At 47.6% G+C, this 26,875-nt stretch overlaps 1 protein-coding gene across 1 annotated transcript; it reads right to left on the minus strand.

The window, feature by feature from the left end:
* Positions 1–455: 455 nt before the first annotated feature.
* On the minus strand, positions 456–8,434 carry LOC144259618 (tubulin alpha-1C chain-like). The gene is made up of 4 exons (XM_077807912.1): positions 8,394–8,434; positions 4,814–5,057; positions 2,894–3,042; positions 456–1,565 (listed from the first exon to the last, which is right to left on the minus strand). The coding sequence occupies exons 1-4, from the start codon at positions 8,394–8,396 to the stop codon at positions 588–590; spliced, it is 1,374 nt and encodes a 457-aa protein (XP_077664038.1). The 5' UTR covers positions 8,397–8,434; the 3' UTR covers positions 456–587.
* Between the last annotated feature and the right edge of the window lie 18,441 nt (positions 8,435–26,875).

The raw sequence follows: 26,875 nt of genomic DNA on the forward strand, positions 1-26,875 counted from the left end.
TGAGTGAGGGGTGAGCACATTGTAGATGTAGGAGTGGGGCATCAAGGTAGCTAAGCCTCAATTACAAAGCTGCTCCTGAAACACGGATTTGGGGGATTTACTCCTGGATTAACGGAAAGACACACGTTAGAAACAACCTTAGGGAGTCAATATAGCAGCCCTTCACAGAGAAGTTAAAGCCAAATAATTTTTATTGAAATACATAGTTTAATGTCACATGGTTTCTAATAAAAGGTGCGTTAGCAGTAAAAGAGGCAGAGGAATCTTCACGTTTCGGGCAGGAGAGTGTTGCAAGCTTTAGGTCCTTTGGTTCATACATTAGTATCCTTTGCACCTAAAAAATCTGCCCCAAGCATTAAGCTGGTGCCTTATCAGATTTCATTTCAGAGACCTAGCAATGAAGCTTGATAGTTTCAGCAAGTATGCGCTCATGCGACAGAGTTGGCCACGTTCGATTATGCAAGCATAAGAGGGCACAGAATATCTCAACTGGTAACCTTTATATTAAGGGAGAATCCCATGAGAGATGCTGCCTGAGCACCATCACAGCTGTAGCCTGATTAACTGGAGTTTGTACTTGATTTGAGTTAATACTCATCTTCATCTGCCTCATCCCCATCTGCAGAGTCCCTGCCAACTTCCTCATAGTCCTTCTCGAGAGCGGCCATGTCCTCCCTGGCTTCGGAGAACTCCCCCTCCTCCATCCCCTCCCCCACATACCAATGCACAAAGGCCCGTTTCGCATACATCAGGTCAAACTTGTGATCCAGCCGGGCCCAGGCTTCTGCAATAGCCGTGGTGTTGCTCAGCATGCAGACGGCCCGCTGCACTTTAGCCAGGTCTCCCCCCGGCACCACCGTGGGGGGCTGGTAATTGATGCCCACCTTAAACCCAGTTGGGCACCAGTCCACAAACTGGATGGACCTCCTTGTTTTGATGGCTGCTATAGCTGCATTCACATCCTTGGGCACCACATCCCCACGGTACAGAAGGCAGCAAGCCATGTATTTGCCTCGGCGAGGGTCACATTTCACCATCTGGTTGGAGAACTCAAAGCAAGCGTTGGTGATTTCAGGCACCGAGAGCTGCTCGTGGTAGGCTTTCTCTGCTGAAATTATGGGTGCATAGGTAGTGAGGGGGAAGTGTATGCGGGGATAAGGCACCAAATTAGTTTGGAATTCTATCAGATCAACATTTAATGCACCATTAAATCTCAGGGAAGCAGTGACAGATGACACTATCTGTCCTATCAGCCTGTTCAAATTGGTGTAAGTGGGACGCTCAATATCAAGGTTCCGGTTGCAGATGTCATAAATGGCCTCGTTGTCCACCATGAAAGAACAGTCCGAGTGCTCCAGCGTGGTGTGGGTGGTCAGGATGGAATTGTAGGGTTCCACCACCGCAGTGGAGACCTGTGGGGCAGGGTACACCGAGAACTCCAGCTTGGACTTCTTGCTGTACTCTACTGACAGGCGCTCCATCAAGAGGGACGTGAATCCAGAGCCTGTGCCTCCTCCGAAGCTGTGGAAGACCAGGAACCCTTGAAGGCCACTGCACTGGTCAGCCTGCAAGAGAATACAATATTTGTTCATTTCCTCAACTCAAGGATTTTATACTATTTAATCTCATTGCTGATTAACAGCTGACAGCAGGATTGGTCAGAAGTTCTGACAGTGAACTTCTGTGTAAGAATAAAGTTCCAACAATTCTCCTCTTCATAGAATCATAAAAGTGCAGGACTGGACAGGACCTCAATAGGTCACCTAGTCCAGTCCCCTGCCTGCAAGGCAGGACTAGTAATAGTGACTGACAGTCTAAGGGGAATGTTATTCAGCCTTAATTTGGGATTTTAAATTACCCCCTTGGATGTTTCCATAGGAGATCATTAATTAGTTCAGTGTTAAGGGGTGGCACACTGATACAGAATACTTGTTGCTGTTAGAGGTACTGTTGCATGGACATTTGTCAACCCTTCAGGTAATTATCACACTCCAACATCCACAGAGCGCTTGTGCCAAGTGGAAGTTATTGGCTGGTTCTAGGACAACTACTAGACAGAGAACTAACATGCACTCAGTGTTTCATGATCACTGAAATGCAAGTTGCTTATTGACAGCCCAGAGTCATTTAGTAGATGGACACTTGTCTACTTGGAACTGGATTGAGACCCACTAGCTATTTTTATATAGGCCACCCCAGCTATTCAAGGGTTACAAGACTATAAAAGGGTTCAAAAAGGACCTAGATAAGTTCATGGAGGATAGGTCCATCAATGGCTATTAGTCAAGATGGGCAGGAATGCAAAACTATGCTCTGAAGTGTCCCCTGCCTGTTTGCCAGAACCTAGGTATGGGGGACAGGGGATGGATCCCTTGATTGCCTGTTCTGTTTATACTCTCTGAAGCACCTGGCATTGGCCACTGGTGGAAGACAGGATACTGGGCTAGATGGACCATTGGCCTGACCCAATATGGCCATTCCTATGTACTTTTGTAATGTATTCACCAAGGCTGGGATTTGACACATTGATAATGGACTGCAAGGCCCTGAACTGTTTAGGTCCCACATGATAGTCACTAAGTACAGAGGTCTTACCTCTCTATTACAAGCCCCCCCCAAAAAAATTCGCATTATACAGCCATTTCCAAGAGACGCAACAGCTCCTGAGCTAAAACTTTAAGGGTTCTTTTGAAGCAATGAACTTTATACTTGGCTTGTAGTGCCCATCAAACATTGGGTTAATACACTGGAATGCCTTGTTAGCCTGCTGTTACAATCCCCTTTTTAAGTGGATACTGTCCTTCTCCCAACCCCAAAGTGTCATATTGCCCCATTTTGAACGATTAGTTAAGAAGGTGCTTTAAGAGACTTTTAAACATATTTGTCTACTTGCCATTTTACGGACTCTACCCAATACAGTATCAATGATTTCCTTCCCAATGGTGTAGTGGCCCCGGGCATAGTTGTTGGCGGCATCTTCTTTGCCGCTAATGAGCTGCTCAGGATGGAAGAGTGCACGGTAGTTCCCAATTCGGATCTCATCTGCAGGAAGTTGGATTATTGGTTAAACAGAAGACACTTAACAGATTGGGGGATGTTAGAGCATGCGTGAATACCATTGTTAGCAAAGCCGTCAAGCTTCTGAGAGAGACAAGCTTCAAAAAGGTCCATCATGAAGCAGAAACAGTATATTCAAGATACTGTAGGAATTTTGAGAGGGGTCTGGGATTGGTGAGCTAGGACTGAAGAAGAGAGCTATACCTACAAGGTTGCCCAGGTAATGCACATACGACTTCAATTTCCACCTTGAAGTCACGTTCTGATTAGGGTTACAGTACATTTTAGGATGCTGGCTGGGTTCTCAGTTTTCTGTCTGTGGGATTATAGCTACTATAGGAAGTATGTGTATTTGTCTTGTTTACTTGCACCTCTGAATTTCTGGTAGCATTTTCTCCAGGGGCAGCATTACATGCTGTAGATTCATAGAGTAAGGCTAGAAGGAACCCTTGTGATCATCTAGTCTTACCTACTGTATAAGACAGACCATAGCACTTCTAAAATAATTCCTCAAGCAGATCTTCTAGAGAAAGATCCGGTTCCCTGACTTAAAAATTCAGCATGTTACACAGACTACTCTGCTTCTCCCCACCCGGGAAGATTTGTTCGTTATTTAGTTATTTTCCCCCTTAATCTACAGGGAGTTACCCTGACCCTAGTGATAGGGTTACTCTGTTTGGAAAGACAAGATTTCTGGCAACAAATCTCTGAAATCCTCAGGAATCAAAGGCAGCATCAAAGAGGTCTCCTGGGTTAAAAAAAACTTTACAGTGGACACTTTTGTTATGTTGGAAACCTCTCAATAAGAGAGACTGTGGTGATCTACTCAGAGAAATACTCTTCACTACTTCAGATCATTGAAAAGTGTGATGCTTGTTTTTCCACAGGAACCAGGTACACTGGTTTACAGACACTTCATGGGGATGCTTTAGTCCAGGGGTGGCCAACCTGTGGCCCTGGAGCCACATGCGGCTCTTCAGAAGTTAATATGTGGCTCTTTGTCTAGACACTGACTCTGGGGCTGCCAGCTTTCCAATATGCTGGGGGGTGCTCACTGCTCAACCCCTGGCTCTGCCACAGGCCCTGCCCCCACTCCACTCCTTCCTGCCCCCTCCCTCGAGCCTGCCATGCCCTGGCTCCTCCCCCGCAGAGCCTCCTGCATGCCATGAAACAGCTAATCGGGAGGTGCTGGGAGGGTTGGGGAGGCGCTGATTGGCAGGGCTGCCGGTGGGCAGGAGGCATGGGGAGGGGGGGTGGAGCTGATGCGGGGGGCTGTTGACATATTACTGTGGCTCTTTGGCAATGTACGTTGGTAAATTCTGGCTCCTTCTCAGGTGAAGGTTGGTCACCTCTGGTTTAGTAGCTGCCAGCAAACAGGCTTGCTGGGTCAGATCCTCAGCGTGTGTAAGTGAGCTTAGTGCTACTGATGTTGATGGAGCTAGGCCAGTTTCACCAGCCAAGCATCTAGCCCTCTATCCACAAGAGGAAAATCCCACGTAAGAAAGCGAAGTCCCAAGTGAAATGCTACACTCATACTAGCGTAGGAGGAGTAACCTGTTTGCCATGTAGAGTCCTGTTTGGAATTAATGACACCTAAAACACAATGTTTCATGATTGGCCAGTGTCACCAGGGTTACACTGATGGAGGTGGCAAGTCAGAGGATGCAATCAGTGACATTAGCCATGAGGCCCTCCCACCAAAAGGGAGCTAAACAATGTTCTGCTGCATATTTAGCAGTCTATCCCCTTATCTTACCAATGACTGTGGGTTCCAGGTCTATGAACACTGCTCTGGGCACGTGCTTTCCTGATGCAGTCTCACAGAAGAAGGTCTCAAAAGAAGAATCCACTTGTTCAGTGTCTGGCTCTATTGGTTTAGCGGCCTTGCTGCTGGGAATGGTCCCATCCGGCTGGATTCCGTGTTCTAGACAATACAGCTCCCAACAGGCATTGCCCATCTGGACCCCAGCCTGGCCAATATGGATAGAAAGACACTCCCTCTGGAATTAGGGACAAGTCTCATTACTGCTTCAGGTTAAGAAGATAGTAGCCACAATGTGTACTAGGTGTTAGCCTTGGCAGTTATTTCGCTCTTTCAAGCGGTTTTCTACATGCAGACATTTAGCCCAACTAATCTGTTGGTGCAACAGGTGGTCTTGGTATACACCTTGATTTCTGGGAGAGAATTTCTAGTTTTCAGGTAATACAGGACTCTTATAACTGGTCTAAACTTTGTGTATGTGACAGTACCCTTGATGCAGCCTGGGGGCAGGTGGGGAGACACAGGGAGCAAAGAATAAGAGCTGTGGACCTATCCAAACCAGCACTGCAAATGGGCACCTGCAGTTTGGATTTATGCAGCAGGTGACTCCTTGCATGCCCCTGGCCTTCTATCCCTGCTCTTGCACAGCTTCCACTGGAGTGTACTTGTACTGCCCAGGGCTGCAAGCTCCGCTTTCTGGCCCACGCATCTCTTCTCGGCTCCAGCAGGTTCTCAACTCCTCACATAAGGCTCTGCATCCAGGAGCCACTCAGACTAAATAAATCACCCTCCCGAGCTACAAGCAGCATATAGCTGATAAGAAATAAAGAAGCCACATGGGAGTATAAAAATGTAGAAAGCAAGAAATAAGACAGGCTGAAAGAACCAGCCAGACTATGGACCAAAAAAACTAACAACTGTCACCTATAGGGTTGCCAAGTGGCCAATTTTCAACTGGGTCTCTCTTTTGACTGGGTGTTCCGGGGGCTCAGATCAGCACTCCTGACTGGGCCGTTAGAAGTCTGGTCGGCAGTGCAGCGGGGCTAAGGCAGGCTCCCTGCCTGCCGTGGCTCCCAGAAGCAGCGGCATGATCCTCCTCCGGCTTCTAGATGCAGGGGTAGCCACAGAGCTCTGCATGCTGCTCCCACCCCAAGCTCCAGCTCTGCAGCTCCCATTGGCCGGGAACTGCAGCCAGTGCCTGCAGATGGGGCAGTACACAGAGCTGCCTGGTCGCACCTACGTGTAGGAGCCGGAGGGAGGACATACCGCTGCTTCTGGGAGCTGCTTGAGGTAAGTACCACTTGAAGCCTGCACCCCTGACCCCCTCCTGTGCCCCAACCCTGATCCCACTCCTGCCCTCCAAACCCCTCAGAGCACCCTCCTGCACCCCAGCCCCACCCCAGAGCCCCAGCCCCGATTCCCCTCCTGTGCACCAAACCCCTCATTTCTGGGCCCACTCCAGAACCCATACCCCCTCCCACACCAACCCCCAAACCAGCCTGGAGAAAATGAGCAAATGACAGAGGGATGGAGTGAGTGGGGGTGGGGCTTTGGAGAAGGGGCATTGGGTGTTTGGTTTTGTGTGAGTAGAAAGTTGGCAAACCTAGTAACCTAGCACAGTGCAAGGGAACATAGTGGCTGTCCATCTACTGGTCCTCCACAAGGACATCTGCACTAGGAAGATTTTGGCAGCCCTGGCTTTAAAGCGTTAATCTGAAATATACTTAGCTTCTAGCAGTGTCATGGCCGTAGGGTATGAGCAGCCAATAAGATTGTTCTTATTTAGTGTTTGGTTAGTGTCTTCCTGAAGAGACTCGATTGTTATACACATTTCTCTCTAAAAGCATTCCTTCAGTTTCCACAGCTCTAAAGCCAGATGCAACAGAGGGGCAGGGACTATTTAATATAAATTAACAGAGCTCCAGCAACTAGAATAGCTATAGCAATAACCTATAATTAAAGGTACTTCTTTAGACACATGTTAAGTACTCGAGCAATTCTAGTTTGCGAGATGCTATGAGGATCCATAGCTTTGAGATCTCTGGATTGAACTCCTACTCAGCACCTAAGGACTACAAATTTGCCAAGTCACATGACATGAAATCCAGATGCCAACTGGCGGGATTGCTCTCAGGGAATTGGAAGATCTCCCACTAGCTTCTCATCATATATTTGATGGACAGAATTTTAGTCCAGGCCTGATTTCTCACCACCCCCAAGCTGTGGGGAGAGCTCAGACCCAAGGCCTTATGGCGAGCCCATCCCTAGTGGGCATGGCCACTCCTGATTCAATCTGGCTGATATTTGAAGTTATCCATCTCACAGGGCTGGTATTTGTACTATTTGGGAAGCGTGTTACTCAGCTCGCCCATCCCCACCATTTAGATAGTTGCAATAGTTTTTAGCAAGATGTGGCTAAGGTCACCACTGTGGCCATTTTTTCCAGCTTTAGCAAAGACAGCTGTTTGGATCACAGACCTATTCTAGTCCACAAGAGACAGCACCTGCTCCCAGCATAGCATGGTTCTTGGGATTTTTAAAATGAGTGCGTGGCAAATGGAAAAACCCTAGTGGAACAGCAGGAAATGCAAGTTGAAAGAACAGTTTGCTTGGGGATGCAGTTAAGAGGTACCAGATCAACAGTATTTGCATTCTGCACCAAGATAAGCTGTATTTTACAGCATCAGGCTATAAACAGATGAAACATTGTTGTCTGGATGATTTTTGCATTTAAATTGCCATGAAAATGTTAAATTTTTATAACAGGAGAGTCCCTAGAACAGCACTTTGAAGTCTGACTTTACTGTCTGCAAAAAAAGTTTTGAAAATGCCTTTTCAGTTTTTACAAGATTATAAAGTCACATTCAACAGTCAGCATTCCACAAACATTTTTTAGAATATACTTTTATTATTCTAAGTCACCTTATTGTAAACTTTCTGGGTAGTTTGCAGATTGCATGTATTTTAAAACCTTGTATATTAAGAGCATTTGAGTTTCAAAGCTGTAGGCTCTTTAGAGTCAAGATTAAATTAGAAATGTTAAGGACAGTTGTAATTTTACTCATTTAACATAGACAAACCCTTGGGATTACAGTAGACAAAGGCAACATGGCAGCTCATAAGGAAAAAATTACCCTCTGCAAAATGCATTAGTTTCATACATTGTTACAGTTGCTGAAGTGTTAATTTCAAGGGGAAAGACCACAAATATACACTGTACTTTAGCCTGCCAAAATCATTCATGCGTCTATATAGACCAGTTGCAGATAAAACAAAAAGCCCCTCAACTCCTATTAAAAGTTAAGCACTTAACAACTCTACAGGCACCAGCTGCTCATGAGCTGAAATCTTAGAGAGAAAAACCAGAGTGAGGGGGCCACTTAGAGTAATCCAAGTACTAGCTTTTACCTTATAAGGAGCAAACTGGTGGTTCAATAAACTATAAAGCAAGCAACAATTAAATGAGAAAGCTGCTTTGAATTAACATCCAGAGAGGAAGGACTAGGTGTATAGATCACCAGCTTTTAAGACCCCTGTACATTAGCACAAATACAAATAATAATGCATGCCTTACCATGATGGCTTTGTAAGCTTCCTAAGATTTAAGCAAACCAGCTGCCTCTGCCTCTCTTCCTGGAACTTTATATCCCAGTAAGAACTGACTCCACCTGAATGTAAAGAGGCACTCTTCTCATTTAAAGGGGCAGAGACCCCTTTTTTGGGCTTGCCTGAAACACAATCCCTTAGGGGCCGGATTCTGTGCTGACTTGAGCTTGGCGCAATCCCATTGATTTGAATAGGGTTGGGTGGGAGGTAGTTTGGCCCCAAGTGTGTTTCAAAGGGGGATTTGATTGAAAAGTAAGTCAATAAACAAATAAACCACGGGGGTTTTAGTCGAGCTGAAGGGAAGCTTGCACTGTGTCATAAGGATGAACTAACCACTCCCAAGCCGCAGTTATCCACATCCTAATTAGTAACAACGCTGCCAATGCTATCTTGTGTCCTGACTACTCTATGGACACAATCCTGCAAGTCAATCTGTGCCAAGGACCCCACTGCCATCCGTGGGATTCCCCCCGGGCATAGGAGTCTGCCCGTGAAGAGTGACTTACAAGGTCAGGCCTATGTCTGTCTTATTCTGCTCCCCGTTGTGACAGCTGGCGAAATCCAGCCCTGCACAGAGAGTTCGCACCAGTCCTGTGCATCACCAGCAGCCCCCATCCTGCAAACATTGAACTCTGACTTCCATGGATCTAAAGTGGTGCCTAGAGCTTAGGCACCCCTTGGCCCAGGGGTAAATTTCATCAGTCAGTAACACCTCACTCTGTGAACAGTCTCATCGATTTCAACGGGCTTGTTTACACTGTCTGTCTAGCTAAGGCACCGATCTGGTCCCCATTACCATGGTGTCTGAGCAGCTGACAGGCTTTCATGTGTTTATCCTGCTAACACCCTGTGAGGTAGGATGGGTCTATTACCCCCATTTTAAAGATGGGGAAACTGAGGCACACAAAGACCAAGTCACTTGCCAGAGGTCACACAGGAAGCCTGTAGCAGAGGAGGGAATTGAACCTAAGTATCCTACATCCTAGACTAGTAGCTTAACCACTGGACTGTCCCATTAGAACTAGCCTCAAACATTCAAACCAGTTTTAAAACTGGTGGCATAAAACAGGTGTAAACAGCCTGAAGTGTTTTTAATGAACCAGTAGAGAGATCAGTTAGTAATACTAGAGGGCCCCTCATGTGTCATCCCCCTTGTAACCAGTTTAGTATAAGCAGTTCAGGCTGTCTAGGTCTGGTCCCGGGCTCAGACTCAGGCTTGAACCTTACCCCCCCTCCGTCTACACACAAATCTCTCAGACTTGGGCTCAGACCTATGGGTCTTAGGACACTGCAGGGGTGGAGTGTCTGAGCACGAGTCAAGCCAAGATCCAGGGTTCAAGTCCTATTGCTTTGCAATGTAGACGCAGCCCTCCATCGACTCTAGCCCCAAAAGTCCACCAAATGTATCCCACAATCCCATGCGGTCCATAGCTGACAAAATCATTTGTCCCAAATTCGACTGGGGTTTGAAGTTTTGCCTAGAAATGTGGCAGGGGCGGAGTACAGAGTGGGGGAAGGAGGAGGATGGCGGGGGAGTTCTGCGTATTTTCATGCAGCCATGTGGAAGCTAACACAGCAGCCTGTCGATTCCCTCATGAATTCTGACCCAATCACGGGTGCGGATAGCTGCAAACTTTTCTCGCAGCAGGAATTCCAAACAGGTAACCACATTTCGGGGAGTGGTGTATTTGCCAGGGCCACCTCGCTAGCTGACAAGCCCACTCCACTCCCAGATGTGCAGTTCAGTCACTATCTATTTGAATACGTCGGTTGCATACGCTGCAGGTTCCCCACCAACAGCGTGGAATAACATCTCCCTTTGGGGGCAGGACCTCGGGGTAGGGGCCGCATGGGGGCAGGCCTCAGGGAAGGGGCGGCGCAGGGGCAGGGCCACAGTTTGGGCACCAGTGCCCCCCCACACACACTTTTAGGGAGCTTCTGCCACTCCTGCATGGAGCTATTTGAGACAATAACCCTCCATGCATTGTCCTGTTCCAGCCCCTCGACCTCTACTGGCTTCGGTACCTCCATGGCTCGCCCATGCTGCAGCAGAAGCCTGGGCCAATGTCCCCACCTGGACCATTCCAAGAGGAAGCATTTCTGTGATAAGCTTATGGGTTGAAGTTCTGGACAGGGCCATCAAGTCGGTCCAGTGCCAAAGAGAGAGGACTGATGGCTAGAGGAAAGGCCTGGAGCGAGGCAAGAGGGAAGGCTCAGGCTGGCTGCACAGCTTGAGGAAAGGGTTTCAGCGCAGTTCCTGGAACAGATCTCAGCAGGAGGAGAGAGCTCAGCAGAAAGAGCTGTTTGAACAGCTGATCTCGCTAACAGCCTCCAGAGGACCGGCTCCCGCTGCATCACCTACACCATGGCCTGAGACCCCTGGGCGGTACAGAACTGCACATATCTGCACTGCCTTGCCAGCATGGGCGGCGTGTGAACCGCTGGCTGGGGGAAGCGAGCCCCCAGCCCCGTCCCTTCCACCCGAGGCCTCGCCCCTTCCGCGTACCCCGGAACCCAGAGCATTCCCTCCCCAGCCGCTGGGCCCCGCCCCAGGCTGGCTAGAGCCAGCAGCACGCCCCCAGCCCCGGAGCACCAGGAGGGAGAGCGCGCAGCAGCCCTGCTGCGGCCTCCCCAACTCCGGGAAGGCAGGCAGTGTGGCCCCAGCTCCTGGAGCCCAGCGGCACTGCTGACGCAGGGTCCTGGGGGCAGAGTGTGGGTGGGGCCACGCCGCCCATGCCTGGGGAGCAGGGTGTGTCTGTTACCTCCCAGTTAGGCTGTAACTTCAGCAACCCGCCTTCCCAAAGGAAAGGTACCACTATGCCCTGCCAATCTTGACTTCACCTCCATTTTTCTCCAATCATAGAATAGAATCATAGAAGATCAGGGTTGGAAGGGACCTCAGGAGGTCATCTAGTCCAACCCCCTGCTCAAAGCAGGACCAATCCCCAATTAAATCATCCCAGCCAGGGCTTTGTCAAGCCTGACCTTAAAAACTTCTAAGGAAGGAGATTCTACCACCTCCCTAGGTGTTCTCAAAAGAATTATCTTTCCTATCCTACCTTAAATGTGCTGTGCTGTGGTAGGTCAATGTCAGCCTGGTAACAGGGCTCTGCCCAGGAACGGCTCTTGAGGGGCAGACTAAGGCCAGAAGAACGGATATGGCAGAACATACATGAAGTGGGATGGTGGCTCCCAGACCTGGAATCCTCCCTGGAAGAGGTGGACCTATAGAACTTTCTTGCGTCACATGTTGAGCTGGGCAAAATTTTTCAACCCAAACTGTTGATCCCCAACACAGATCCCCAAATGCCCCTCCCACCCCACATGTACCCCACAACCCTCCGCCAGCCCCCACTTATCCTGACAGCCCTGACATACATCCTGCTCGCTGCAGTCCCTGGGCACCTCAGCCACACTGGCCCCAGTCCCCAACATCCTCCACTTGCCCCCAAAATCCCAGCCTCACATCCCACCAACACCCCTTCTCCCTACAGCCCTCCAACACTCCCCACTCACCCCAGCCCCTCACCCATCACTCTGGGACCTTCCTGGCCACTCACTGGCTTTGCACCCTCAACACCATCACCTCTCCAGGCTAGCGTGACTCCTCCTGATCCCAGTTTCTAGGCAGGGGCTGTCTCTACCTATGCGTCTGTACGGGGAGCGTTGGCCCCTTACTAAAACTCAGTGGGGTTTTTTTGGTTGGCCAGCTCCCAGTACCAAAAGAAAGGGGAAGGGTCTATGGGAGATCAGGAGGACCCTGAGACTGACAGTCCCCAGGAACAGTGGGGAGAGGGCAATGCTCCAGGTCAGCTTGATTGACAGAGCGGGCAGGCTGATGAGGGAGTCAGGAGGCCAGGGGGGTGGTCCCATCCCCCATGGGAGCTGGATTTGCCTGGGTCAGACAGAGTGGGGCTGAGCTAAGGAGAAAGCAGGGGCCCAAGCTGAGCTGGGGAGCAGAGCTGGGCTGGCCAGAGAGAACCAGAGAAGCAGCCCGGGGAGCAGGGCAGTGCTGGGAGCAGAGCCGCAGAAGCAGCCCACAGAGCAGACCTGTCCTGGGAGCAGAGCTGCAGCAACCAGAGCCAGAGGGGCCAGAGAAGCAGCCCAGGGGGCTGGAGGCAGAGCAGCCGTGCTGAGGCACAGCAGAGCAGGAGCTGAGGCAGAGTGAAGGGGGAAGCCGTCCGGAGCCGGGTGCAGCTGGGGAGAGCGAAGCGGACCCTGGGTAGCGGGCACAGCGCAGAGACATGCCCCCAGCTAAGAGGCCTGGCAGGCCAGACTTGGGAGGGCAGGGGGGGAAATCGTAAGCCCGATGGGGAGGCTGATGCTGGGAAGAAGGGACCTGCCACCCAGAGCCTGAGGGCGTGTGGCCGCGGCCAGAGCAAGTGTCCGACCCGCAGCATCCCTGCAGCACAGCCAGGGCCGGGCAGGAGGCCTGGGACGTATGAGGAACAGACTGAACTGCCCTGACGTTCCAGAGACGCTGGTTGTGACGTCCCCGTGCCACAGAGCAGGGTGACGGGTTTTCTTTTAACCTTTCCCATTTTTTCCTTATTTAATTGCCAGGGACAGGGGTCGAGAGAGCTGGAAATGTGCCGGGAGTGAAGGGGGAAGGGAGGAGGCTTCGGCTTGCTCAGCTCCTGTTCCCGGCAGTTGGGCCTGGGCGGGGGCGGCCTGATGCCACCTTCCCAGCCAGGCTCTCACAGGCAGCGGCCACGCTCACAGAGCAGTGACCCAGAGCAGCGGGCATCAGAAGGAGCTGGTCCCGCCCCCTCTTCTCCCTGCCCGGGCTCAGCTGCCAGGGACCGTGGCCACACGTGCTGGGCGGGGGGGTAGGCACAGTGGGAGGCAGGAGGCGTGCCAGGGGGCAGGCACAGCAGGAGAAGGACAGAGCCCCCAGCAGGCCACGCAGAAATCTAGGGAGGCACTTGACCCTCCATGCCCCCCTACGTACCGCCTAAGTGTATTTTAATTCCATCAGAACTTGTGGGTGAATACCATCTGGCCCTGGTGACATATTACTGTTTAACTTACCAATTTGTTCCAAACCTCCTCTACCGACACCTCAGTCTGGGACACTTCCTCAGATTTGTCACCTAAAAAGAATGGCTCAGGAGGGGATGGGGAACCTCCTTCACATCCTCTGTAGTGATGACCAAGGAAAAGAATTCCTTTAGCTTCTCAGCAATTGCCTTGTCTTCCCCGAGTGCTCCTTTATCGTCTAGGGGTCCCCCTGACTGATTGGCAGGCTTACTGCTTCTGACATACTTTAAACATTTTTTGCTGTTTATGTCTTTTCCTAGTTGCTCTTCAATCTTTCTTGGCCTGCCTTATACTCCTATACTTGACTTGCCTGAGTTTGTTCCTTTCTGTTTTCTTCAGTAGGATTCGACTTTTCATCTCTAACCACCTCTTACAGTGGATTTTTTTTGGTTCTCTTACCCCAAATAATACAAAAGGATCTGTATAGTTAAAGCCTCTATGGTGCATTTTTTGTTGGTTTTTTTTTTGTAAAGTTTCCATGAAATTTTCAGGCATTTCATTGTTGTGACTGTTCTATTTAATTTGCTTCCGCCTTCCCCCCCCCCCCCCCCAGTTTCCCTCTTTGAAGATAAATGCTACAGTAGGGGCTTCTTTGATATTCCCTCCCCGCCCTCCCCCAAGAATGTTAAATTTAATTATACTGTGGTCACTATTACTCAGTGGTTCTTATCCATGAGGTCACTATAGCTGATCCTGTGCTCCATTTAAGATTAAATGAAGAATTGTCTCTCCCCTTGTGGATTCCAGGACAAGCTGCTCCAAGAGGCCGTCATTAATGGAGTCTAGAAATTTTATCTCTGCATCCCTTCCTGAGGTGACATGTACCCAGTCAATATGGGGATAGGTGAAATCCCCCATTATTATTGGGTTTCTGACTTTGTAGCCTCTCTAATCACCCATCTCAAAAAAGATAGATTAGAATTGGGAAAGGTCCAGAGAAGGGCAACAAAATGATCAAGGAAATGGAACAGCTTCCATACGAGGAGAGATTAATAAGACTGGGGCTCTTCAGCTTGAAAAGGAGATGACTAAGAGGTGATGTGATAGAGGTCTATAAAATCATGACTGGGGTGGAGAAAGTGAAGAGGGAAGTGTTAGTTACTCCTTCACCTAACACAAGAACCAAGGGTCACCCAATGAAATTAAAAACATACATAAGGAAGTACTTCACACAACGCACAGTCAACCTGTGGAACTCATTGCCAGGGGATGTTGTGAAGGCCAAAAGTATAACAGGGTTCAAAAAAGAATTATATAAGTTCATGGAGGATAGGTCCATCAACAGCTATTAGCCAAAATGGTCAGGGCTGCAACCCCATGCTCTGGATGTGCCTGGCTCTGATTGCCAGAAGCTGGGAGTGGACAACAGGAGATGAATCACTTGATGATTACCTGTTCTGTTCATTTCCTCTGGGGCACCTGGTACTGGCCACTGTCGGAAGACAGGATACTGGGCTAGATGGACCACTGGTCTGACGCAGTATGGCCGTTCTTATGTTCTTTTGAGCATTTCACAATCACCATCCTGATCAGATACTCAGTAGTATATTTCTACTGCTATACTCTTCAAGCATGGAATTTCTGTCCATAGAGATTCTATGACACAGTTTGATTCACTTAAGATTTTTACTATATTTGACTTTATGCTTTCTTTCACACACCGTGCCACTCCCCCACCAGCACAGCCTACTCTATCATGGCTACATATTTTGTACCCTGGTATTACTATTGTAACGATGTTGCCTTTGGTGGGACCCAACTGAGAGTACCAGTTCAGGACAAATTGCTTAAAGCAGGGCAGTTACAGCCCAAGGCTGGAGTTTCTATGCACACCAAGGCAAACCAAACGAGCCAAACAGAGAAGACTTCGGTTTTACCCCACTGGCTAATCAAAAGTCATACAAGCAATTCCCTTAGACACTCCAGTTTCCCAGTATCACCACCAGGACCACTCATTATGGGGCCAAATGGTTATGAAAACCAAGACCCCAGTAAAAGAAAAAATGTTCTCTCGATCCCAAAGGACCAAGCCCCAGAACTGGATCAATATACAAGTCAGATCTTACCCACAAATCACACTGTTGCCAATCCTTTAGAATCTAAAAATCTAAAGGTTTATTCATAAAAAGAAAGAAATATAGATGAGAACTAGAATTGGTTAAATGGAATCAATGACATACAGTAATGGCAAAGTTCTTGGTTCAGGCTTATAGCAGTGATGGAATAAACTGCAGATTCAAATCAAGTCTCTGGAGTACATCCCCAGCCGGGACGGTCATTCAGTCGTTTGTTTACAGCTTCAGTTTGCCGCAAGGTTCCTCTAAAGTAAGAAGCAGGATTGAAGACAAAATGGAGGAGATGCAGCAGCCTTTTATATCCTCTGCCCTGTGGATGATCACAGCAACAAGATGGAGCCTGGAGTCACATGGGCAAGCCACATGTCCATACATGACTCAGTTCTTTACAGGCTGATGCCATTGTTTACATGTTAGTTTGAAAGTTCCCAGGAAAGCTCAGATGTGGATTGGCGTCTCCCAAAGTTCACTGTCAGCTAAGTGTTTCTTGATTGGGCACTTACTGAGAATAGTCCCTTCTCAAGAAGCTGACCAAATGCTTCACTGAGGTTACTTAGAATCAAAACACACAGATATACAAGTACATAGCCAATATTCATAACTGCAACTACAAAAATGATACACCCATACAGATAGCATAATCATAATCAGCAAATCATAACCTTTCCATAGACACCTTACACAACAACCTTTGTACAATATTTGCTGCAAATATATAACAGTGGTTGCAACAATGATCTATATGGTCACAGGTTATGTCAGTAATGTCACAACTGTGACCCATTGATTATCCTCATTCCACCAGATTTCTGTGATGCCTGTTATATCAGTATCCTCACTTAATACCAGGCACTCAAGTTAACCCATCTTGGTATTTAGACTTCTTGCATTTGTATACAAGCACTTATAAAACTTGTCAATATTTGGTTGTCTGCCTTCATGTGATGTAAGTGAGTGGGACTCTTTTCATTTGACTGTTTCTCTTCAGTTCCTGCATGTACTTTAACAACTTCTATCCTCTGTTGTTTACTAGATATAGAGCGTCCCCTTTTAATACATTGTCCTCTAAAGGCTATGTCTGTCTGAAACGTGTGCTGCTCAGTTTCCCCAGCTCTTGGTTTAAAAACTCCACTGACCTTCATTTTGCATGCTAGCAATTTGGTTCTGTTTTGGTTTCGGTAGAGCCCATCCTTCCTGTAGAGGCTCATCTTTTCCCCAAAGGTTCCCTTGTTTGTAATAATCTTAAATTCTCTCATCCACACATTGAGACTTGCATCCTCCTGCAGTTCTGCCTGTCTAACTCGCCCTGCACATGGAACTGGAAGCACTTCAGAGAATGCCACCATGGAGGTCCTGGGCTTTAATCTTTCCTAACAGTCTAAATTTGGACTAGGACCTGTCTCCTACCTTTCCCTATGTCAATGGTAGCTAAAATGTACCACAACCACTAGCTCCCACCCAGCACTGCACATACCTCTTTACAGATGTCTTGAGAGGTCTGCAACCTGTGAAGCCAGCAACCAGGAGCAGCAAACAGGTGAGTTTTGTGAGGAAGCTGAGAGGGCCAGATACACCCACTACACAAATATTCTTTAAACTTAGGCCAGTAGCCAATCTTCCCTCCCCCCATGTCCCCCCTACAAGAAGTACACTCACACATATGCATGCACCAAGAGTAAAGAGAATGCAGGCAGAAGTGCAGCAGCAGAGTGGGGGTATCCAGTTTATTGCACTGACTGCAGAGTATGATTACCTGCCTTGTGGGCAGGTGGCATGTGTATGCAAGCAGTTCATGGCCCTCAGAGACCAAGGATGGGCTCTTGAGACCAGAGTGGCTGAACTGGAGGAGCTAAGGGAGACAGAGTTACATAGAAGAGACTTTCCAGTACACAGTAAAGTCCCACACCCACTCTGGCAGTCTCTGTGCTGCTGAGAGGATGAAAGTCTGGGAAGAACATCAAGCTGGAGCAGAGGGAAATGATTCCCTAGTTGGGACCCTCTTTCCAGATGATGTCTTGATATCCTCACACTGAGGGTACCCCTCGAGGGGAGGGGACCCCTGTAATTGGGATAGGACAGGTGATAGTAGTGGGGTGTGTGATGACTGGGAGAACCCCCCTGCTGGATACAAAGGTTGCAGTTACCACTGTGGCTTTTAAATCCTAACTCTTCCATCGCCGAAAGCTTGATGACTAACAGTGGTGCTTCAGTGCAATTCTAGTTTTCATCTCGAAAAGATACTTAAGAAATAAGTGCAAGTATTTTTTTAAAGATGAAAATACAAGAGGGCTTTTTAAATGGCCTCAAATACTTAGTCACAAAAGAACTCCAATCACCTGAGCCTTTATGGCTTAAAGCTTTATTCATAGATTCCAAAGCCAGAAGAGACCATGGGACCATCTAGTCTGACCTCCTGTATAACACAGGCCCTAGAATGTCCCCAAAATAATTCCTAGAGCAGATCTCTGAGAAAATTGTAAGAGATGGAGAATCCACCACAACCTTTGGTAACCTGGTCAATGTAATTTATGGGTTTCAGAGTAGCAGCCGTGTTAGTCTGTATTCGCAAAAAGAAAAGGAGTACTTGTGGCACCTTAGAGACCAACCAATTTATTTGAGCATAAGCTTTTGTGAGCTACAGCTCACTTCATCAGATGCATCCGATGAAGTGAGCTGTAGCTCACGAAAGCTTACACTCAAATAAATTGGTTAGTCTCTAAGGTGCCACAAGTCCTCCTTTTCTTTTTAATGTAATTTATGACAATATAAAGGTCTAAGTTGTCTTGAATCCTCTAGATAGCAATCTTTGAAGGCAGTGTAAGTTCTTAAACTACTAACATTGCCAAGTGTATAAATTCTACAGAACTGGTCACTTTGAATCCTGAAGGCCAACAGGTGCCTACTGACAAGTGTTTTAAACTGTGTGCTTAACAATGAATATGATCTTGAAGCTCAAACAAGCTGATTTTGAATGCACGTGTCAACTGTATAATCCAGCCAACCTCTAATAAATGACCAGGGACCTAGTCCTCATTGAGCAGCGTGTCCTTCTACACGCCAGCTTGGTTCTTAATACTTTTCTTTTGAGTTGAGGAAGTCAAGTGGCTGAAAGTTCTCCTTTGAGCAAAATCCTTTCTCTTTGCACAGAGACCAAGCCTTGGGGAAACCTCAACCTACAATAGTTTTCTTTTTAAAGAAAGCTATAAGCATATGAAAATGGGGTGAAACTGTCTTTTTTGGCAACCTTCCTACGGAATTGTACTAGGTGACCCCTTATAATGCCACTTGGAACTTTCATAGCCCTGTACAAACCCTTCCTCTTTTACACACCTCTGCAGTGGCTGCATGCTGTGACTGTAAGCCTGTAATTAATGACAGTTTTAAGACCTCAAAGTCTGAAGTTATGTGCATAATACTCTTAACACAATTACTAACGCTTCAGAGCTGTAACTCCATCACTTGTCTGACTGGCAGAGTGATCTAGTGGCTGAAGAATGGCACACAGCATAAAGGATCCTAGGTACTACTTGTAACTATACCCCTGACTTGATAGATGGCTTTGGGCAAGTCACAGCTTCTTTAGTTCCTGCTTCCTGACCCTTATAAAGGGATAGCTGTACCTGCCTTTATACATGTTATGAGTTTAATGTCTATGAGCCTTGGATTAAAGGTCTGATATACCAAAAGCTTATTAAAATTCCATGATCTAGTAAAGCCAGGATAGCAGGGGAAAATAAGTTTGTACAAGTAACGGTTGTTGGTGCTGGAGAGCGCACGTCTTCACAGTATATACACGAGCCCAAGTGGAAGAAGTGAACTTTGCTTCCTTGTCAGGAGCTCTTCATGCATTATTGACAAGGCTCTTGCTCAAATACTCAGATAAATGAGAAGTGGTGTCTTTCTGGTTCAACACTGGTCCACATAATTGCACTGCATGATTGCTTGGTTTTAGCCTAGGTTTAAAAGGATGAGGACTAGAATTGCTTGGGTGTGATACCTCAAGCCTGACCTGCAACGGCATAGCTGCGAGTATGGATGGGATAGGGGAAACCGGCATAACGTCAACCCTAAGGTACATCTGACTCCAGCCAGTGCTGCAGATCTTCACAAGGAAGGGTGGCTTGCTTACTCCAAAAGTGAACCACAAACTGGGGCACCGTTGAAAGGGTGCCAAGAGATAAATACAGGAAACTAAAACAATGACAAGATTGTGGAGGATGTCTCACTCTTTCCTTCTCCTATCCAGAAGGAGTGTATTTCTGTCCATATTGGCCAGGCTGGAGTCCCGATGGGCAATGCTTGTTGGGAACAGTACTGTCTAGAGCATGGGATTCAGCCAGATGGCAGCATTCCTAGTAATAAAGCAACTGAACAACTTGACTCTTCCTTTGGGACCTTCTTCAGTGAGACCAGATCAGGAAAGCACGTGCCCAGAGCACAGTTCATAGACCTGGGACCACCAGGCATTGGTAAGAAAACTGTCTCTACAGAAACTCTGCCAGGATAGTTTGATCCTCTTTCTGACAGGCTGGGGGGCAGGGCAGAATTGCCCTCTCAGTTCTGCCACATGTAAACAGGGTCATTCATCAGTTGGAGACCCTTCTCCAGGCACAAAACAAGCTTTTTAGACTCGTCACATGGCTCAAAACAGGGGTACTCAACCTCTTCCGAAGTGTGGTCCACGTGTTGACCGAGGTTCTGATGGCTCCCTTCCCTACTGCAACTGGGTGGACCACTTCCTCTCCCACTTAAGTGTCAGGCAGGTTCTTCGTGACCGCTACAGCAACTAGTTACATGGAAAACTCATAGGACAGTATCTTAAACTACAGTATCTAATGTCATAACAATGGTCCATTTAAAAAAACTACACCAAGTGTGTGGGGAGAAATGGAGTTAAGAGCAGTCCGTTTAATCCTCCTTCCCACTGCCAGCTGGTCACATCCCACTTTTTTCTGGTTGTCTTCTTCCACTGAACAAGCTTCTCTGCTGTGTTTGGTTTTCTTCTCCCCAAGATGTGCTACATGGTCCTAATTTTTTTCCCCCACCCTGACCTGGGTAGCAATTTCCTTCCACTGTGAGGGTTGGCAGTTTCTCAGGAAAAAAACAGTTTAGGACATGGTGCTGGCAAATACTGGCATAAGCCAGGGAACTGGGGAAAATAACTGCATCCGTATCCAGCAAGCATAGAACAAATCTCTTTAAACTTGGATACCTCCATTCAAAACTGAGGAACAGGGCTCAGTCTATCCACTCCATCACAGCTGGTCTTCTGCTACAGAATGCTACACGACCAAGTGGACCTGGACGGGTAAGTCTGCAACTCAGATTACTTCTGGTTTGCTTAATGATTCAAGCCTACAGCTCTGCAGTATTGTCACTTTCATACATAGTTGCCGACTTTGTGGGTGCTGCAGGGCTGGAGCACCCACAGAAAAAAAATAGCGGGTGCTCAACACCCGCCGGCAGCCCCCCCCGATCAGCTCCTTCCCCTCCTCCCACAGCCCACCAGTGGCCCCTCCGATCAGTTCCTCCCCCTCCCTCCCAGCCTCTCCCGCCCGCCGCAATCAGCTGTTCAGCAGCATGCAGGAGGCGCTGGTGGGGAGGGAGAGGAGTGGAGGTGGGAAGGGGCGGGGTGGGGTGGGGTGGGGGCAGAGTGGGGGCGGGGAGGGGTAAGGGGAAGGTGGGAAGGGGGCTTGGATGAAGGGGTGGAGCAGGGGCAGGGCCTGGGGTGGAGTGGGGGCTTGAGCACCCTTCGGGAACAGAGGAAGTCGGCACCTATGCTTTCATATATCAAATGCTTTTGACTTTTGTTTATGTAACATTGAAAACTGAAATGAGTCATCATGCCATGTATAACTTCCTCTACAAAATACCTAACCAAAATGTGTAGTCATTCTGATGTTCGATATTATAACTACATAATATACCCAATGCAGTTTTACTTTTTGTTTGTACAGTCCTAAAGCTAAAGATCAGCTGCTTATGTAACCACAAGGAGGCTGAAGGTGATGTCACCTACTACAGGACAGGCCCAACAAAGAAAATAACAGAACGCCACTAGCCATCACCTTCAGCCCCCAACTAAAACCTCTCCAACGCATCATCAAGGATCTACAACCTATCCTGAAGGATGACCCTTCACTCTCACAGATCTTGGGAGACAGGCCAGTCCTTGCTTACAGACAGCCCCCCAACCTGAAGCAAATACTCACCAGCAACCACACACCACACAACAGAACCACTAACCCAGGAACCTATCCTTGCAACAAAGCCCGTTGCCAACTGTGCCCACATATCTATTCAGGGAACATCATCATAGGGCCTAATCACATCAGCCACACTATCAGAGACTCATTCACCTGTGCATCTACCAATGTGATATATGCCATCATGTGACAGAAATGCCCCTCTGCCATGTACATTGGTCAAACAAACTGGACAGTCTCTACATAAAAGAATAAATGGACACAAATCAGTCGTCAAGAATTATAACATTAAAAAACCAGTTGGAGAACACTTCAGTCTCTCTGGTCACTCAGTTACAGACCTAAAAGTGGCAATTCTTTAACAAAAAAAGTTCAAAAACAGACTCCAAGGAGAAACTGCTGAATTGGAATTAATTTGCAAACTGGATACAATTAACTTAGGCTTGAATAGAGACTGGGAGTGGATGGGTCATTACACAAAGTAAAACTAGTTCCCCATGTTTATTCCCCCCCTCCACCCACCACTGTTCCTCAGACGTTCTTGTCAACTGCTGGAAATGGCCCACCTTGATTATCACTACAAAAAGTTTCTTTCCCTCCCCACCCCCCAGCCCTGCTCTCCTGATGGTAATAACTCATCTTACCTGATCACTCTCGTTACAGTGTGTATGGTAACACCCATTGTTCTCCATGTATATAAATCTCCCCACTGTATTTTCCACTGAATGCATCCGATGAAGTGAGCTGTAGCTCACGAAAGCTTATGCTCAAATAAATTGGTTAGTCTCTAAGGTGCCACAAGTCCTCCTTTTCTTTTTGCGAATACAGACTAACACAGCTGTTACTCTGAAACCTGTTAGCATTGTAAATACTTATACAGGCCTCCAAGCTCTTATCCAAGTTTTTCACTGCTGCAAATACCTACAGGTAATGGCTGACAGTAAGGAGAGCCCTGCACTGTGTCCATGGGCCACAGTTCGGGATCTCTGGGTTAGAATAATTAAATTGCATTTACAACTTTGCAGATGGGATTTGAACCGGGACCCATTGCTTGCTGCTCCACCCTGAGCAGTTCATCAGTGACAAGGAGGATGCTGCCAACAACTTTGGGAGGGGCCACTGCACCTTGTGGGCTTACAATTCAATTTGCGTTTGGTTACAGGGCCTTAGTTTGTCCTCGGAGCGTTGTTAGTTTTAACTGGATTTTGATGTGGTGACTAGAGTGGACTATTGCAATGCCCTAAAGCACTCCAGACTCTCAGACGTTTTACACAAACATTAGCTGGTGTGTAAATGGCTGAACCTCATTTTAGATGGTCAGTGGCATAGCTACCGTGTAGCTGCCCTTGATTCAATAGGCCAGACAACCACGTCAGTGACAAAGGTGCAGGGAGAGCCGGGCACCAAATCACTGCATCTTGATGTTCCGCAGTCCAACTTGACTAGACTGAATCAGGCAGCAGAACGGAAAATATGTGGCACTGGAGCTGCCGTGAGGGAAAGCAAACGGAATGGAGTTGCCAAGGATAGTGACAGACCGAGGGTGCTTCCCACACTGAAAGACAACAGCTGCTCAAAACTTCTCAGTAATGGGAGAAGGGAGCCAGGTGGAGAAATAAGGCATAGGGTGCAAAAGGGAATGGGTTAGAAACAAGGTCTGAGACATCCATACAGATATGTTGGTCTGAGCGGGGAGAGGTGGAGCTGTAAACTTCAGTACATAATTCATCGGAGTAGGTGAGAGCCCCTAGGATCTGATTGCAAAGAAGAAACAAAAGGGATTTGTGGATCCCTTTGAAACACCTTCAGGGCAGGAAGAGGCTTGTCAAAGGCAAAAGCTCAGAGCTCAGCATGGCAGAAGAATCATAGAATATCAGGGTTGGAAGGGACCTCAGGAGGTCATCTAGTCCAACCCCCTGCTCAAAGCAGGACCAACACCAACTAAAGAAAAAGGAGAATACCAAACCTTGGCTGGATGAGTCCAACCTACTCACCAACAATTAAAGAAGACATAAAATGTTTGTTCTTTTACCATAATCACAGTTCCCCTCAGCCAATGGCTCATTGGGCTGACAGTGTAGGCACGTCCGTTTCATAGCCAACTGTACACAAGGGAGTGGTGTGGCCAGCATCACGTCCAACTGCATTTGACTGCCCTAACCTGATGGATCAGGTACCCATTTTGCAGCTGGATGAACTGGAGGTGGTCCGTCAGAGTGAGATGGAGTGCCTTAACCATGCAGCCATGGCTACTGCAGAAGCCTGGTCCAGCTGGATCACAGGTTTGAGCTGATGTATGTGAAATGGGCCTGTGTGCATTGGTATGTGGGGGAGGGGATGGAGGAGGGGGCGTTCTCAGAAGCAGGGAGGACATGGCTGCTCTCGAGAAGGACTATGAGGGTGGGATTCTGCAGATGGGGAGGAAGAAGGTGATGATGAATGTTAATCCTTAACTATAAAGTAAAGAAAAAGGAGAATACCAAACCTTGGCTGGATGAGTCCAATCTACTGACCAACAATTAAAGTGGGAACAAAAGGCTAGATACTCTACAACCCGGCACCTTGTCATGCTACAAGCCAGCAACTCAATAAAATAAGCAAAGCTGATTCTCTTCTGAGACTGTCTGATCTTCTCAAACCACATCAAGACTTGAAATCTGACTACTCGGGCTTTGCAGGAGACTTTCCTGCTGACAATAAATCTGATCTATCTAATACGTTCTTCCTGCCTACCCTTCATTTCACCTCTTGCGGTAGCAGATGTCCGAATGAAGTACCATCTGACCTTTCTGTACCCCTCAAACTTTTGCCTAGATACTCAAAGTTATGTTTGCTTAGCCCTACGGTGAACTCTAACACATAAATCCTCATACCCCAATCTTTTGCAACATAACATTTAACTTCATTCTGAAAACAGCTGCACCTCTGTGGTGTGCTCTCTAGCAGCCTCTGAATAGCCTTGTCACTTAGCAAAAGACCCTATGCAGTAACTTATAGCACTGAGATGCATACTGTACATGTACCTTTCCTGGGTATCAAAGTATTGTTGAACAATTGCCAAATGGAAGTGGAGACTGTCTTACAGCAGACCACGTTAATCTAGATCTTCTAAAAGACTCTTCCATCTTAGCACTGGTGGGAGCCAGAAAGCTAGTGTTAAGGCTGTCCAATCTTAGATGGAATCAACTTGCAATCCAATCTTAATAATTTTTTTAAAACTTTTCTTTACTAGCCCCACAGTGCCCCTGTCCTCAGCTGTCCCTCAGAAGAAGGTAGTGACTGTCTCTTATCATCTGGGTTTTTTGCTGGGGTGAAGACCAGCCCAAATAGGGACAACTGTCCCTGCAGGAGAAATGGTGAAAGTGACAGACTAAGGGCTGCCAAGCCAAGATCGTAACAGGGTTCAAAAAAGAACTAGATATGTTCATGGAGGCTAGGTCCATCAATGGCTATTAGCCAGGATGGGCAGGAATGGCGTCCCTAGCCTCTGTTTGCCAGAAGCTGAGAATGAGCGAAAGGGGATGGATCACTTGATGATTACCTGTTCTGTTAATTCCTTCTGGGGCACTTGGCACTGGCCACTGTCGGAAGACAGGATACTGGGCTAGATGGACCTTGGTCTGACCCAGTAGGGCCATTCTTAGGTTCTTATGTTATGTTCTTATGCACAAACTGAAAAAGTAAATTGCTTCTTTCAACCAAAATAGCAGGTGTTTGGAATAAGAGGTGACAGTGCAAGGAAGACAGAATACGGACCCTGGACTTCAGAAAAGCAGGCTTTGACTCCCTCAGGGAACTGATGGGCAGGATCCCCTGGGAGAACAACATGAGGGGGAAAGGAGTCCAGGAGAGATGGCTGTATTTTAAAGAATCCTTATTGAGGTTACAGGGACAAACCATCCCGATGTGTAGAAAGAATAGTAAATATGGCAGGTGACCAGCTTGGCTTAACAGTGAAATCCTTGCTGATCTTAAACACAAAAAAGAAGCTTACAAGACCTGGAAGATTGGACAAATGACCAGGGATGAGTATAAAAATACTGCTCAGGCATGCAGGAGTGAAATCAGGAAGGCCAAATCACACGGCCAAACAAGGAGTTGCAGCTAGCAAGAGATGTTAAGAGTAACAAGAAGGGTTTCTTCAGGTATGTTAGCAACAAGAAGAAAGTCAAAGAAAGTGTGGGCCCCTTACTGAATGGGGGAGGCAACCTAGTGACAGAGGATGTGGAAAAAGCTAATGTACTCAATGCTTTTTTGCCTCTGTCTTCACGAACAAGGTCAGCTCCCAGACTGCTGCACTGGGCAGCACAGCATGGGGAGGAGGTGACCAGCCCCCTGTGGAGAAAGAAGTGGTTCGGGACTCTTTAGAAAAGCTGGACGAGCACAAGACTGTGGGGCCAGATGTCAAGCTTGACAAAGTCCTGGCTGGGGTGATTCAGTTGGGGCTTCGTCCTGCTTTGAGCGGGAGGTTGGACCAGATGACCTCCCGAGGTCCCTTCCAACCCTGATATTCTACGATTCTATGAAGAAACATATTAAACTCTTCTACATAGATCACATAAAGCACTTGCTAGTACCAGAAGCGTGAGAGAAAACCATGGCAGACCCGCACAGATGGCCAAACTTGACTTCAGTTGTAAGAACTGGCTAACAACAACTCTTCACCGCTAACACAGAATAAACATCCATTGTCCTCCTGCCCTACCTGGGGAAGCTCAGGGCAGGTCTACACTTAAAAAGCTGCAGCAGTGCAGCTGTGCCGCTCTAGCACTTTAGTGAAGATGCTACTACGCCGACAGGAGAGCTTCTCCCATCAGCGTAGTAGTTAATCCATCGTCGCTCTCCCATCAGCATAGCATTGTCCAAACCAGGAGTTAGGCTGGTATAACTAAGTTGCTCAGAGGTGTGGATTTTTCACACTGTTGAGTAATGTAGTTATACCGATGTAAGTTTGCACTTTAGACCGGGCTTCAGTATCCTGTAAAACTGGGTGTCAACGAATGAAATTTATTTTAATGACTTTGAGCATGTTTCGACTACAAAATTAAGTCAACCTACCTTATGTCGGCATACAGCCACCACAGTAATTACATCGCTTGTGCATGTCTACAGTTTGCTCTTTGTTGGCA

Source organism: Eretmochelys imbricata, chromosome 1 (genome assembly GCF_965152235.1).
Source record: "Eretmochelys imbricata isolate rEreImb1 chromosome 1, rEreImb1.hap1, whole genome shotgun sequence".
Classification (NCBI taxonomy): domain Eukaryota; kingdom Metazoa; phylum Chordata; order Testudines; family Cheloniidae; genus Eretmochelys; species Eretmochelys imbricata.

Excerpts from the sequence above, each read along its gene's own strand:
- LOC144259618 (XM_077807912.1), bottom strand. Across the intron at positions 3,043-4,813 it reads CCTGGAACCCACAGTCATTG|ATGAGATCCGAATTGGGAAC; the intron begins GTAAGATAAGGG and ends AACTTCCTGCAG. Across the intron at positions 1,566-2,893 it reads TGGGTAGAGTCCGTAAAATG|GCTGACCAGTGCAGTGGCCT; the intron begins GCAAGTAGACAA and ends ATTCTCTTGCAG.